This window comes from Macaca thibetana, chromosome 8 (assembly GCF_024542745.1).
Source record: "Macaca thibetana thibetana isolate TM-01 chromosome 8, ASM2454274v1, whole genome shotgun sequence".
Taxonomy (NCBI): Eukaryota; Metazoa; Chordata; class Mammalia; order Primates; family Cercopithecidae; genus Macaca; species Macaca thibetana.
Genome location: NC_065585.1, coordinates 117,623,331 through 117,637,989, shown reverse-complemented (window position 1 = coordinate 117,637,989; position 14,659 = coordinate 117,623,331). Strand labels below are relative to the sequence as shown.

Below are 14,659 nucleotides of genomic sequence, written 5' to 3'. Positions count from 1 at the left end.
GAAAGAGCCTACCCAAGAGAGAAGAAGTCTCCAACTTTTTAAAGGGAGACTGTTAGTAGTGTTAAGTGTTGTAACGAAAAATGCTCCTGTCACAGCAAGATTGAGAGCCATGATGGGGTTAAAAAATAATAATACTAGAATGTTTTTCAAAGTAACTCTCAGTAGCCTTGTGTTTGGCCATCTTCCCTGTTAACTCTTGAATGGCTCTGCTCCTAAACATCTGTCTGATTGTGGCCTAACCACAGAAACTCTCCAGCAGGACCAGCTACATCATATGTAGGGTTCAATAAAAAATGAATGTCACATTCCTTGTTCAAAATTTATTCAGGATCGGATGCGGTAGCTCACACCTGTAACCCCAGCACTTTGAGAGGTCAGGAGTTCAAGACCAACCTGGGCAACATGGCAAAACCCCGTCTCTACCAAAAAGTACAAAAATTAGCAGGGCATGATGGTGCACACCTGTAGTCCTAGCTACTCAGGAGCGTGAGGCATGAGAATCCCTTGAGCCCAGGAGGCGGAGTTTGCAGTGAGCCAAGACCACACCACTGCTCTCCAGCCTGGGTGACAGAGTGAGACCCTGTCTCAAAATATATATATTATATATGTATATATTATATATAAATATATATAATGTATATATTATATGTTATATAATATATATTTATATATAAAATATATACACATATTTTGAGTATATATAATATATACATATATAATATGTATATATTTTGTATATTTTATATATATATATAAAATTCAGAATTTCAAGAAGACAACAGCAAAGCATAAACCTAGCAGCTGCAACGTGTCGCACGCCCATAGTGTGCTGGAAAGAGTTTGATCAAACAAACCCCCGCCAGCTCCTGGCTCCGGGCTTTCCCACCTACTTACTGTGATTAGGGGCAAGTTATTCAACCTTCCGGAAACTCACGTGCCTCACCCGAAACGTGAGGCTAAGGTTCCCCATCTCTCTCATTGCTGCGAGGATTTCTTTTTTGAAGTCTCAAGCTTGTATACTATCGTTTAACCTGTTTTTAATTTTTCTATGGAGGAGGAGGTGCCACATATCTAGCACGGGGTGTGAGTGGCAGGAAAGCCATTTGGTGAATTAAATACGGGTCCTTCAAGGCTCAAGGAAGGGGGCCGAGAGGAGCTGCTCTTGCTTTCGTCTCCAGCCTGATACACTTTGCCTCGCTCTGTTTTTATTAGCTCGTCTCTTCAGTACATCAGTGGCAAGGGTGATGAAACCGGTGGCAGATTTAACTGCTAGGCAGCTGGGTCACCGTCCCGTGGGTCTTGTTGTCACGCTGCGATCTTAAAGTGACCACGCTGCTTGGGCTGCTGCCTTCCAGAAGGCTCAGAGAGAGACCACTGAATAGTTAATCGGTGGAAAAGGGAAGACAGGGGCTGTTGCTTGCAGAAAATACAGAGAAGCTGCTTTGAAAAATCCCAAGGTGGCTGAATATCAAGAACACGGTTCCTGCTGTGGGCAGCTGTGTGTGCAGTGGGCAGCCCGAGGGCTGAAAATCAAGTCTCCAGCACGGGTTGGTGCCTCTCCCCGTAGGGCTTTGGCAATGGGGGCAGAAAGCTTAAACACTACAAGATGAAGAAACTCTTGGCGCTAGTGGCTGAGGGTCATCGTTTACCATTATCTTTTGTATTGTTAGCAGTAGCAGTGAATAATAATTTTTAAAGAAAAAGAAAATAAAAAGAGTGAGAAGGAGAGAGAAAACAGGATGACTTATTTAACAGGAAAGATCTGCAGGGCCCCTTACCTGAAACCGTCTCATGTCCCTTGGGTTTCCTGCTGTTTTCAAACAATTCTGATTGCACTTGAGGAAAAATTTTAAAAAGAATCTGTGAAGAGAAAGCAATGTGTTACATTTTTCAGTAAACATTTTTTAAGGGAGAATATAGCTGCATTCCATTAGATTTGATTTGAAAGCGATTATATTTCAGATCTGGGGAATTTCAACCTGCCCTGCCTGTGAAGGAACATTGCTGACCCTCTGCAATTTGCAAATTTGGATGTTTTCAATCTGAAGCCCAGCACCCGCTTCCCCATCACTGTGGGGGATTGTTAAGCAGCTCACAAAGTGGGCTTTGGTTTGTACACTGGCCCCCGGAGTTTCTAGAGCACTCATTTTGGAAAAAAATTTTTTAAAGGCTTCAAATGCAGCAGTGACCCCTGCTGTACAGAAAGTCTTGCTCCAGAGTTAAAAATGGCAGGACCTGACCCCAGAATCCCAGGGCGAGAGTCTCGTCTGTGTGGCTCTCCACTGGCCCCAGACACCTTCGTGCTCATACGTGAAGATGGCCTGATATATTCAACCAATGTTTACAAAATCAGAAAATGGTATGTTATCCTCCAAAGAGAAAGTCCATCGGTGCAGGTATCTGCCAGAGTTTTTATGATTAATAAGAAGTGTGAATGTCCCTCTCAGATCATGTATAGATTATTCAGAGAAACACGAAAGCACAGAATCATGGTCTGAGGTTAGCATTTGTCAGACATATTTCTTGAAGCCAATATTCTCTCTTAAATGGCCTATCTGTACAATTTGAAAATTGGGCATCTTTCATCCGGCAACTACGTTAACCAAGAAAAGTGGCAGAAGTGGCCTTTCCAGCAATTCACCTAGTTAATGTTTGAAAATTTGTTTCAAAATACAGTAAGTTTTTCATTTATTTCACTTGCAGAGTCCTTTTCCTTAAAAAAAAAAAAAAAAAAAAATCCAGCTTTTGCAGTGTTCAAGTCCCAGGTGAGCTAGGCCTATTTCCCTTTCTGTTACTATGACAACGAAATTTTACCGCAGTCCCAAAGTCCCTTCAGAACTCTCACATCCATGCCTTGAATTAGAACTTTAAAGGAAAAGATATACATTTTCCTCAGGATTTACAAACAAAAATAAGTAGAAATCAACACTGCTTCCAAAAATTCTATTCTAAAGCAATGGTTGGTGAAGTGTTCTCATTGCAACGTTCTGATTTTTATTTTTTGTTTAACAATCACACAAAAGAATTAGATAACTCTCCAATTAAATGTATTTATCACTTTAAAAAACTGATGAGGAGATAAACAGTAAACGACAAAGGAGGGGAGAAGGGGAATTGGCTTTTCAGAGTATTTTCTGTATTTGAGGCTCTTTTACTCTGTTTGCTAGAAATATTTGGCCACATGCTCCCATGAATAAGGTTGAGTGTGAATTTGGAAGCAACAGCTAAATATTTTTTTCCTGATTTTATAACATCTGCTTTTCACTTCTCTCTTTCAATCTTTTATAGGGTGGGTGGGAGGTTGGGCTTTGCTTCCTGTGCCCCGGAGGTGTTGGGGTCTTTATGGAAGAGATCTGTGGAAGGATAAGGCAGAGAAAATGTTGTGCATGGCTGTCTGACCACAGTGCTCAAATTCACAACCTGCCGCTGCTTTCTGAAAGGCAGTGGCATCTCTGCCCGGGTCACCAGAGTGCGTTAGAAAGGAGAGCTGCTTTTATCTCAGTAAAGATTGATCAGAATTCAAACATTTTATTTCTTGAAGGGTAAAGATCCCCTCCATTTGTACACTCGTTCAGAGCCAGGCACGGACACTCACAATGCACGCAAATATTGCCTTTTCCCACTCGTGTGTGTTTCTGAACAATAGCCCCCACTGCACCCCACACTGGCCCTCAACCACTCCCAGAGGCAATTTACAATTTACATTTTTCCCCTACTAAACCCAAATGGAGTGCTTTTTCTCATTTAGCCCTTCTGGAAAGTTTTGCCACAACTGGGCTCCTTGTAATGCGTTCTGTGTGTGTTAGACTACCCCCACTCCCCGCTCCAAAATGTATCTGGTGAAAACATTAATGTTCATGAAGGCATTATTATATGAATGGTGTGGTAGGTGGAAAAGTGCAAAAGAGATAAATGTTTACATAAAATCAAATTGATTTAGGGAACCGTGGAGCCTGCTGAAAGGCTTTATTCATTTTAAATTAGGACCCTTAACAGTGATTTGGATGGAAAACACCTAGTTTGACTTTTTGCTTGTCTGGGGGGTTGAGTTTGTAACCTACACAGCCCCGTGCACTCTAAGGACTTAGCACTGGGTTCACGAAGGAGAAGGGGAGGTTAAGTGGAAGGAGGACGAGGGAGGTGAGTGAGAGAAGACAGAAGAGGCAGAAAGTTCTCTTGCATTATATAATATCTTCTAAAAGAAGGTATTGCTACTTCTAAATGGCTTGCACCAGAAATTAGGGCCTGGATGTTTAAATATATGGATCTAGATATTAATTAAAAGAAATTCTGGGGCTTACTGGCATCTCCATTTTTTTTTTCTCTTCCTTTAACTGGTGTCTTCTGGTTCTCTGCCCTCCACCCTCTCCATCCACCATGCTCAGCGTCTTGATACAAAACCTTCACTAATCATACCATCCATTTAGCCACGGGGTAACTTACAGGGAACAAATTCTCTCCAAATCCCCTGGGTCTAGATCCCTCCGAAGCCAGAGCTGCCTGGAAAATGTCAGTGCTCTCCACTAAGAAACGGGAAACCCAAATAAATTATGAGATTCAGACCAAATGTGCAAATTCTCATCAGGATGAAGTCTATTTCCACTTTCTCCAAACAATGTTGACGACGTAAATATCATAACTACGGAGCATGCTGCACACGACAAAGCTTCTGATCCATTCCTTAAGAGCGAACACTAACAACCACAGGTTTATCCTTGTGTTAGGGACGAAGAGGATCGAAAGAGGAGTCAACACATCAACTCAAAACTTCAGATAGCAATCTGGTCCCTAGGTCAGTGGGGCAGGAGAATGGACCAGAGCATTCCTTTACTCCACAGATCGTTGGAAATACCCCAAGGGTTAGCCTTGGCCTGTGGCTACGAACTGATCCCGGGACCAAGTTACCTCACATTCGTTCTCTCTTAACAAAGGAGTTGAACGGGATCTCTAGGGTTCTTTCTAACCGTAATATTTTATGACTGCAAAGAAAAATGTACAGAGTTGAGAACCTTCCAAAAAGGGTTAGAGTGGGGAAAGAAACCACTGAAAACAAGAGACCACGACTTATTGAAATCTGAGTGGGTGTGGCAGAGGTGGGAGTGAGGGTTTCTGAGAGGTAGATCAAACCCACCGAGATAAAACTGTGAAAAATAAGTAAGTGGGGACAGCTGACAGGTTGCAAATAGACATCCAGGGTGACGCCAGAGTGGGCGGTGCCCTGAGGCTGATGGGCAGATTGTTGGGTGAGTTGCACTGTCCCTTTAGGACTCTTTCTGCTTCTGAGGCAGGGAGGGTGCTTCAGGAATATCACAGATCAGAGCCACCTACGTCCCCTCTAGCCATCCTGCACGGTCCAGCAGCTGAAGGATACAGGGGTCGCAGAGTGGAGGGAAACACAGTCTGCTGAGTAGCCACTCTCTGCCCAATACACAATACCGTATTTCATTCTCACAACAACCCCATGAGTGACGGATCATCCTACAGCTGGGAAAAATGAAGGCCTCAAGAATTTAAGAAACCTGCCAAAGATCACAAGCTTGTAAGTGGTGAACACAAGGACTGAAGCCTGGATCTTTGTGGCAACAAGCTCCATGTGGTGTTGCATGTTTCCTGCACCAATGACACTGTGAAGATGGCTGCACAGCTCGGTGAATGCACTAGAAAACATCGCGTTACACCCTTTGAATGGGTGCCCTTTGTAATGTGTAAGTTATATCTCAATAAACCTGTTAAAAACAAATACTTCAAAATGGTCTAAAAATGGCACACACACACACACACACACGTAACAGGAAGAATAAATCAGGAGAAAACAAAAAAGTGAAATATCCTGGCTTCTTGAAGAGACTGCGGTGTCCCAAGTCAAAATCGGTAGGTCAAAGATAGACATATGGAAACATGGAACTAAATGCTTAATGTTGAAAATTTCTGCTGCATTTATTTACTTACTCATTTGATCAATATGTATTGTGCTCTGTATGCCAGAAAGTTCAGGCACAGTGGCAAACAAAGTCCTTGGCCCCAAGGATCCCCCAACCAAACTATTCAAATATGTTTCCCCAGATTCTGAAATGAGTCTGAAGACCCCTGAATCTATTACTGAATACCCTCCTCTCCAATCTCTAAAATACTGGAATATCCTGTACTATTCAGGAATACAGTAAAAGTGTGTAGGTGGCTTCCACACGTCTTCCGTCATCCCACCCATCTCAAAGTAGATGCACAAATACTGTGCAGAGTTAAGGTTCCGTGGTGGGGACAGGAGGCTCGAAATCACAGGAAAGGTAACTACTTAATATTCTTGACAGACTTGGAATTCTTACCAATGGTCTATCACAAAACCCAGCACAATATTTCTCTGGGATTTATGGAAGAAGTCATTCAATTTACCTCCAAATTGGAATACAAGATCTAGTCCCTCCTTAAAAATTTTAATATTAAAAAAGTCCATAAGGCCAGGCGCGGTGGCTCACTCCTGTAATTCCAGCACTTTGGGAGGCTGAGGTGGGGGTATCACGAGGTCAAGAGATCCAGACCATCCTGACCAACGTGGTGAAGCCCCGTCTCTACTAAAAATACAAAAATCAGCTGGGCGTGGTGGCGGGCACGTGTAGTCCCAGCTACTCAGGAAGCTGAGGCAGGAGAATCGCTTGAACCCAGGAGGTGGAGGGTGCAGTGAGCCAAGATCATGCCACTGCACTCCAGCCTGGTGACAAAGTGAGACCCTATCAGGAAAAAAAAAAAAAAAAAGGTAATTCACATCGAAGGAATGTGAACTTAGTAGTCAACAGCTACCATTATACAGAGTTTCACTGTATACAAAATAATATGCAAAATGCCTTTCACTTTGAAAACTTAGTTCATTACTCCCTTAAAAAAGAATCTAATTCTGCCTACCCTGGAAACAACTTCTGCTATGATATGGCCACATTTTATACACCACAGAGATGAGAACACCCCAGACTCTCCAAAGACCAAGAGAGGGGATGCTGTATCTAGTTCTCTTTCTCTGCCATGATGGTCACATAAGCAGGCTAGGTCACTAAAGACTGAGTCAAACACACAGTTGATATGGCCTCACAAACCACATAGGGACTTAACCACGTGTGTTCATTTATTTTGCAGAAGACACTTTCTGTCTGGATTAGCTGTTAAACCTCCTTGTTTTCAACCCAATAAGTTAAAATACAATTGAGTTTCACTGTTTGTGCATGTTTCTGAAAAGGAGACAGCCCATTTCCCTTAAAACACTCTCATACCATTTCTGAGAACTATGCAATATAGGGATAGCTGGGTCATAGAATCACATTTGAAAGGAATGGGCAGTTGCCTCTCTTCTTCTAGGATCCTCTCCACAAGTTTACGTCCTTTGGGGGATTAGGCAATCCAAGCTCTCACACCAGACTGAGAAGCCTACTGGGTATCCACACCCATGAGTTCATTTTCTCACTCTAAGAACAGCCCTCATAGTAGCTCACTCAGCTTTGTATGGTAGGAAAACTCGCAAGTGATTGCTTTCCATCTGAGACTAGAGAAAATCTCAACAATGATGTTCTAGTTGTAATCTAGATCTTCACTGTAATATCTTCTTTGATCCTTCCAACAACAGAGAACATCCTTTCCTCCTTCAAGATCCCCCAGCAGAGTCTACACCCAGGCAGCCCTAGGGAAGGTGAAGGTTAGCAGTGGGACCCAGCCTTGGCCTGGAGATAAGTACGTTGGATACATCTATTGGTTGTTGAGGTGTCAGCCCAGGCTACAAAGGGCCCTGAAGCTTTAAAGATCTTGTGAAGACTCTGACTAAAGTCCACAAGAATGAAAAGACTCCAGGAGGTCAAGCTCCCAGTGGGCTCTTGTTACACCCTACAGTAACTTGGTGATGACGCATCTGAGAACACTTGGCTTAGTATTTGAGATCTGCTTGGCAAGATGGCCGGTGGCTGGCACAAAAGCCCAAGAAGATTCATGGAAAGGAAAGATGACTTAATAGTTTTGACTTACTGGCTTCTTTAGGCTTAAACGAAATGAAGTTTAAACTCATTTTTGTAAGCTGATGTTCTATCGAATCCATTTAGTTAAACAACCCCAAAACTGTAAAAATAAACACATGAACAGAAGAGGTATAGAATCTTTAATCTCCACAGACATTCCTAAGGCAGGGACTTATTACCATTAATGCTTGTTCACCCAGATTATTTCAATAAAAGGCCATTTCAGATCTGAAAAATTTAACTTTACAGAAACGTTTTAAGCAATAAATTTTCTTATTTCCAACTACACTCAACTTCTCAAATTCCTCTTGCCTAAAAGACTATGATGAAATAATAATTATAATTAATAATAGCCTATATTCATTGAACTTATATTATTTACCAGGCATGATTTCATGTAATCTTCTCAACTTTGGGAGTAGGAAAATTCATCCCCACCTTACAGTGGAGATAAACAAGATTCAGAAAGGTTAAATGACTTACCCAAGGCAAAACAGTTAGTAAGCAGAAAAAATAAGAGTGGAAGTCAGTCTGTCTGACTCTTAGCAAAATGCTGGTCTGGTGAAAGCTTGGCCAAGCTTTGGGGGGGAAAAAAAAGGCTGAACATGTTGCCACATGACACTGTTTCACGGGACAACTGCCTTACTGATCCACACGGGGGAATCCTGTCATTTTCTTCCCTTTCCGCTGGAATGAGAGTGCAGCCCTTCATGTTGCTAAACAAAATAAGCAAACGAACAAAAATATCTACCATTCCTATTGGGGAGTGCACTCTCTAGAAGTTCTGTGACTATTTTGGAAGACACAAAGGAAAAGATAAGTAAATCTATCAGATATTCAGAAAACAAAACTTCTCAAGAACCCAAATTGTCCAAAGATGGCATAACCCAAATAGCTTTAGCCTTTTCAGGAAAAAAAAAAAAAAAAAAAAAAAAAAAAAGATTATTCAAGCGCATGAGGAAGATTCAGGCCATTTGTCTATCAAGACAATGGGAGAGAAAAAGCTGAAAATCGAACGTGGAACAAAAGAAGTTGAATTAAAACTTGGAAAACATTTTTTGGAAATCAAGTCACCAAGGCTAAATTTTGGAAGCACTTACCCAAGGGACAGAGCAGGATCTCCATGATGGAGATTTTTAAATAGACCAACATGCCTTTGGTAGCAGATAATTTCAGTCTTATATGCGGCAACTAATTGGGGTGTCCATACCAAGCCCATGTGATTTCATGGCTTCTACAATGGTGATGATGATGATTTAATTTTTACTGTAAAAATTAGGGACTTTCAGTAACAATTAAAGACCTTATGGCCAGAGGCAGTGGCTCACATCTGTAATCCTAGCACTTTGGGGGCCAAGGCAGGCTGATCACCTGAGATCAGGAGCTTGAGACCAGCCTAGCCAACATGGTAAAACCCAGTCTCTACTAAATATACAAAAATGAGCCAGGTGTGGTAGTGCACACCACTTGTAATGCTAGTGATTTGGGAGGCTGAGACATGAGAATCACTTGAACCTGGGAGGCGGAGCTTGTAGTAAGCCAAAATGGTGCCACTGCACTCCAGCCTACAGAGTGAGACTCTTATCTCAAAACAAAACAAAACAAAACAAAAAACACCTTTCAAGGCCAATAGGGAGGACTAGTTATTCATGCAAAGTGTTTGGGTAAATGCCTGGTACAAAGTAAGTCTGCTTCTTCATCTTTTTCTACACATCCTTATGATCCCTTCCCATGTATTGCCCCTTTCTCTCCCACCACATTTTAAAACAGACAATTTTCCAAACAAAATTATTCCAGAAGGAGTTGCCACAAATTTAAATCTGGTCCTCTCTACCCTGCTTATCTCTCCAATATTAATATGTACTCCACTGGAAGAACTTCCCTTAATTTTTAAGAAACAGATAGTAAAAGAAAAAAAAAAAAACACACATGAAATTAATCCGCTCTCACAGATAGTAGGGGAAAAAAGAACCACAAAAACACAAAAAGTGGTGGATGGGAGTCCTCATTCCTGCTTTCAGTAAACTCTGGCCAGCAAAAGAATTCAGAGCTACCCACACAATATGCTGGCTTCTGACTGGCAACAGGCCCCATCGAGTCACTTTCTATTCCGTGCTCAAGTCCCTGGAAGTAGCGTTTCAGTTTGGCAAGAGCTCCTTCATTACTGAACACACTGCCTCCCGAGTAGAATCTGCTGCATTCATTTAGATATCAGGAAGGAGCTACTTCCCCCACTATGTAAATCTGACTCCCTGACTCCATACCCATAGACTTCATTTCAAAGGAATTTCACGATTTCCTCTGAAGGGAACGTCTCCCATATCCCAAATGGCAAGCAGTTGACTGTAAAAGGCTGCTGAAGTGCAAAAACAAGGGGCCACTTTGATTCTCCACTTATTTCTGATTGGTAACACACTACAGTTTCTGAGAACCTGGGGTTAGATGTTGGGAGGTTTTTGTGTGTTTGTGGTTTTGGTTTTTCCCCCCCCACTTCTATATTCAGACGCATCTTCATTCTCCTGATTTCTATTCCTCGACACCATGAGGCTCACAGGGAAAAAAATCTCTAAGGAAAAGTCCTTGTTTTTGTACTCAGATAAAAATCTGACACCATTAATGAAAATAATAATCGAACTCTTTGGGCTTGAATTGGAATGAAACACACACTAAGAGCATGTTTGTAATTCTAATTGTTCTCATAAAATGTCTTTGGAGGGCTCTTTGCAATGCACAAGGTTCCATCTTTTCCTTTTTTAAAAAAGAAACAACCCATGTCCTCTTCTTTGCCCTTATCCTTTCCTCTGTCTTCTCATCCAGAGAAGAAAAAAGAACTCAGCAAAACTGAATCATACTACGGACTGAGAAAAAAAATCTTTCCGTGAGACTTCAGAATCAGAATACAAATCTATTTCCCTTTCCAGTACCATGACTCTCGGGTGAAGGAGAGAAATGAAGTTATTAGTCAGCCATCAGCTTAATGGGTCCTCACCGTCCCATTTTCTCAGCACCCCTTCCCCATCCTGCCTTCCCCATCCTTCCCCTCCCCCTCCCATTCTCTGCCCTCCCGGCAGAGCTCATCTATGCTAGGCTGAGCAGTGAACACCAATTACACCCAGAGCCCTTTGCTGCTGCCTGGTCCGCTGGTTTTACTGTTTTGCCAGATGGTTGAGGCCAATGTGTAAAACTCTCTACCCTACCATTAATTCATAACTCGGTAATAACTTTCCCACGACTCCAGGAAATTGAAATGGAGTGCAAATGTGGAGATTTGGAAAGGGAATCAAGGTTGGACAACTATTTCACACCTGCCAGAACAGATACCAGCGAGACAAAAAGATACCCCTATTTACTCAGGCTGGAGCATTACTTTCCCTGAACTAAGGCGGAATGACGCAACATGCAATGTTGGAGAAAGTGGCGGACAAAGTTCAGAGTGTGGGCTTCTCCTGGCATCATTTTCTCTCTGCAGTTTTCACCTTTATACCTATTGCACCTATGGGTTCACTCTCCAATGACCTTGAGATTGTGCCTCTATGTAACGTTATATTCTTATGACAGATTCATAGATTAGCAGATATGAGTGCATTCTCTTGCTAAGACAGGACACCATCCAATGTTTGTTAGCATCATTAAACTAAAACTGACTTTTCACCTGCTCCCATACCATATGCAGCTGCAAATTTTTAAATTAAACTATGAAGCCATGCATAAATTTACATATATTACAGACTAGCCTCTCCATTTAACATGCAAATGTACTCCAATGTTTCAGAACACCTTCTGTCGCTAATTAATTTGCTGAATTATAATTAGACTAATCCTGCATAATTAATAAGCACAGATTTTTTTTTAATTTGTAAGCAGCTTGAGGAGATCATTCACTTCCTTCTATAAACTGCTAAGTAAGTGTTAAAAAAAATCTGGAAAGAACATGTGTGAAAAGGTATGTTTGATGTCACATACAAACTCAAACTAGCGTGGAAGATACAGAAGTCAGTACTGATAAAGGTACACATTTGAAGCCAACATTCAAACAATCAAAAAAAAAGTCATATCCAGAGGATGGGGACTAATTCTCCCTTTGTCTCCTTGTATATAATGTTTTATTCTTTGCCTTCTATCCGTTGGATCTTCCAAGATCACAGAGGCGGGAAAGGATTAAAGTAACCGTATGTTGTATTAGGAGAGATAATGATATTAACACTACACTGTATATCAAAACACTCTGTGCATGCTGGGTGCTTATAAGCTCCTTTGATGGTATTTGGAATCATTTTCATTTTGGCTGCCAAAAACACCCGAGATCCATCTAGTGGAAACAATTAAGTTCCATTAGGACTGTATCCATTCGGTAATTATTACAATGAAGGGTCTCTCTTTAATGCTGGAGAGTGGAGTCTCAAAGAAAAGTATGCATCTGTGCACTGTGAAAACTATAGAGTTTTCCAACCAAGCATCAAGCTTCATTTTGACTCCCAAAAATAAACCAGGATCAGGAGAGCCCAAGGCTTGGGTAGGTGACTCGTTAGAAAATTCAGAGCAGGATGGAAATCTGGAAGGGCAAGGGAAGCTTAGTGGTCATGCAAGTTGAGGAAGACTCCAGGAAGAAAGTGGGAAATGCATGTTCTGGCAAGGAGAAGTCAGTCAACCTTCAAAGAGAGGAGAAATATAATTTTAGGGCAAAGAGAGAGCTCCCTAGCCCTTCCACTCAGCTAAATCACTGTGCTATCAGTGGCCAAAAGATTGTTAAGTCAAAAAGATGAAGCCACTTGAAATGTGCCTAGCCTTCTATTAATTCAGTTTTTTATAGTGAGTCTATAAATAGAAACTTCTGGAGAATGGAAACCATTTTCCCAGGCTCATTACCATACTAAACACACCTTCTCAATACCAGGCAGCCAAAAAAAAAAGAATTTTTTAAAAATAAACAAAGCTACAAGATAAGCTAGCTTGGGAGTTAAGAAAGCTGAAAAGTACACCAGCACCTCGGAGGCTGTTGGCCAAAGCTGGGAGCAGATGCCAAGGGCACTGTTTCTGCTTCTTCCCCGAAAGACGTTTGTGTGAGCTGCCTTCTCTTCTCCTTATCTGGAAGGAGAACCCAGGACAGCTACCTCCTGGGGCTATCTATTGCAACAACTAACTCAAGTGCAAAAAATATTTTGAAAGCACCTGGAAAAGGCTGTCACAGGTTTTCAGAGTTAAGCAATGTTATTACTTGGGTAGTTTGGAAACGTAACACTTTCAGAGAGTTTTTGTAAGCCAAACCATAGCTTTTGCATCAGTACCCATCTAAAGAGATTAAATGGTTCAGGAATTTTTTTAAAGCCTCAACGAAAAAGAGCTTTCTGTGTTTCTAGTAGTTTCTCGGAAGGAACATGACAACAGCTGGAATAATAAGACTAATAAGAGGCCAAAATTATTTTCTCTCAAAAGAATACACAAAGGGTCATGGAAATCTTTAATAATGCCCTCACCTTTCAAGAAAGTCATTTGAAACTATTGTGCTTTTCTTTCAGATTCCTCATATCCCGTTTTGAGTGGTTATAATAGGAGGCCTGGTTTCCCTGTAGTCAGGAACACGTGCGCGTCTGTTTTTATAAAGCAAGAAAGTGCTTAATGGTTAAACTCACAGGGCGAAATGGTGACTTTCGCCACTTCCTCCATAAAGCACTGGCCTGAGACTGGAGCAGAATTGAGTCAGAAAGAGCTAGGCAGGTCCTTCAAGCAAGTCCCACCTACTGACAGACAAGAGGTTTTGTGTTTGGGGTTGTGTTTCGTTTGGCTATTTTCTTCAGCTTTGCCTACCCAATTTCAAACTATGTACCAGGGAGAGCAGGTGGAGAGAAAGCGATTGTGACCCATGCAGAGTTAGTCAGCTTTTGAGTAATTCCTAATCAGCTGTGAGGGAGAAAGAGAAATTTGGTGGCATTTAAGCAATAAGGTATAAAGCAGTTAGTTAACAAAGCTGCACTTTAGCTAATGGATTTTTTTTTTCACCTAATATACACATTCTGGAAAATTTCCCTAATTTTTATTTTGTCAGGAGGATTTTCCTCCATTCACCTCACTTCTAGTTTATTCTTGTGATTCAGTCTCTCTGCCTCCTTCTTTCTCGCCTATCTTTGCTCTCTCCCCAGTTTGCAAATTCTGAGTGATGTATTGTGCTTTTTATGTGCTACCTAAAAGTTGGTCGGCAGGGCGGGGGGGCAGTAAGTTGGGAAAAAGGGATGACTGAAATAGAGAAACTAAGACAGTAATTACAGCTAGGCTCAATTTTATCTGAAAACTATGGCGGCTTGCTGCCACTTCAGCCATGAAGATCCACATTCACAGTGCATACACCTTTGTGCCAAAAAAAGGAAAAAAGAAAGCACCTGTAGGCTAACAGGTAGCAGTTGGTACATATGGAATTATCATTGGCTACTAACACTGGGTCAGGTATCATATTAGCCACTTTCAGACCACATTTGCCAAACCCACATAAAAATATAAAACCAGGTATTTCAATATTCTGTCGTTCCCTAAGCAAAACAGATTTTCTTATATTACTCATAGTAGAGTCAGCCGGCTTTCATTAGAACTTTTTTAACTTTTTTTTTTCCTTAAAGAAGAACTAAACCTAGATGATATAAAAGAGAAACTGGGACAAAAATCAGGTCAAGAATTTG

At 41.4% G+C, this 14,659-nt stretch overlaps 1 protein-coding gene across 3 annotated transcripts in view; it reads right to left on the bottom strand.

Annotated features, from left to right (window-relative positions):
• The window catches only part of EBF2 (EBF transcription factor 2), a 202,555-nt gene that overhangs the window by 62,640 nt on the left and 125,256 nt on the right, over positions 1-14,659 (bottom strand). For all 3 annotated transcript variants that reach the window (XM_050800249.1, XM_050800251.1, XM_050800250.1), the window contains one exon: positions 1,779-1,860. In XM_050800249.1, coding sequence (XP_050656206.1) covers positions 1,779-1,860 — 82 coding nt within the window. The remainder of the gene's footprint in view (positions 1-1,778; positions 1,861-14,659) is intronic.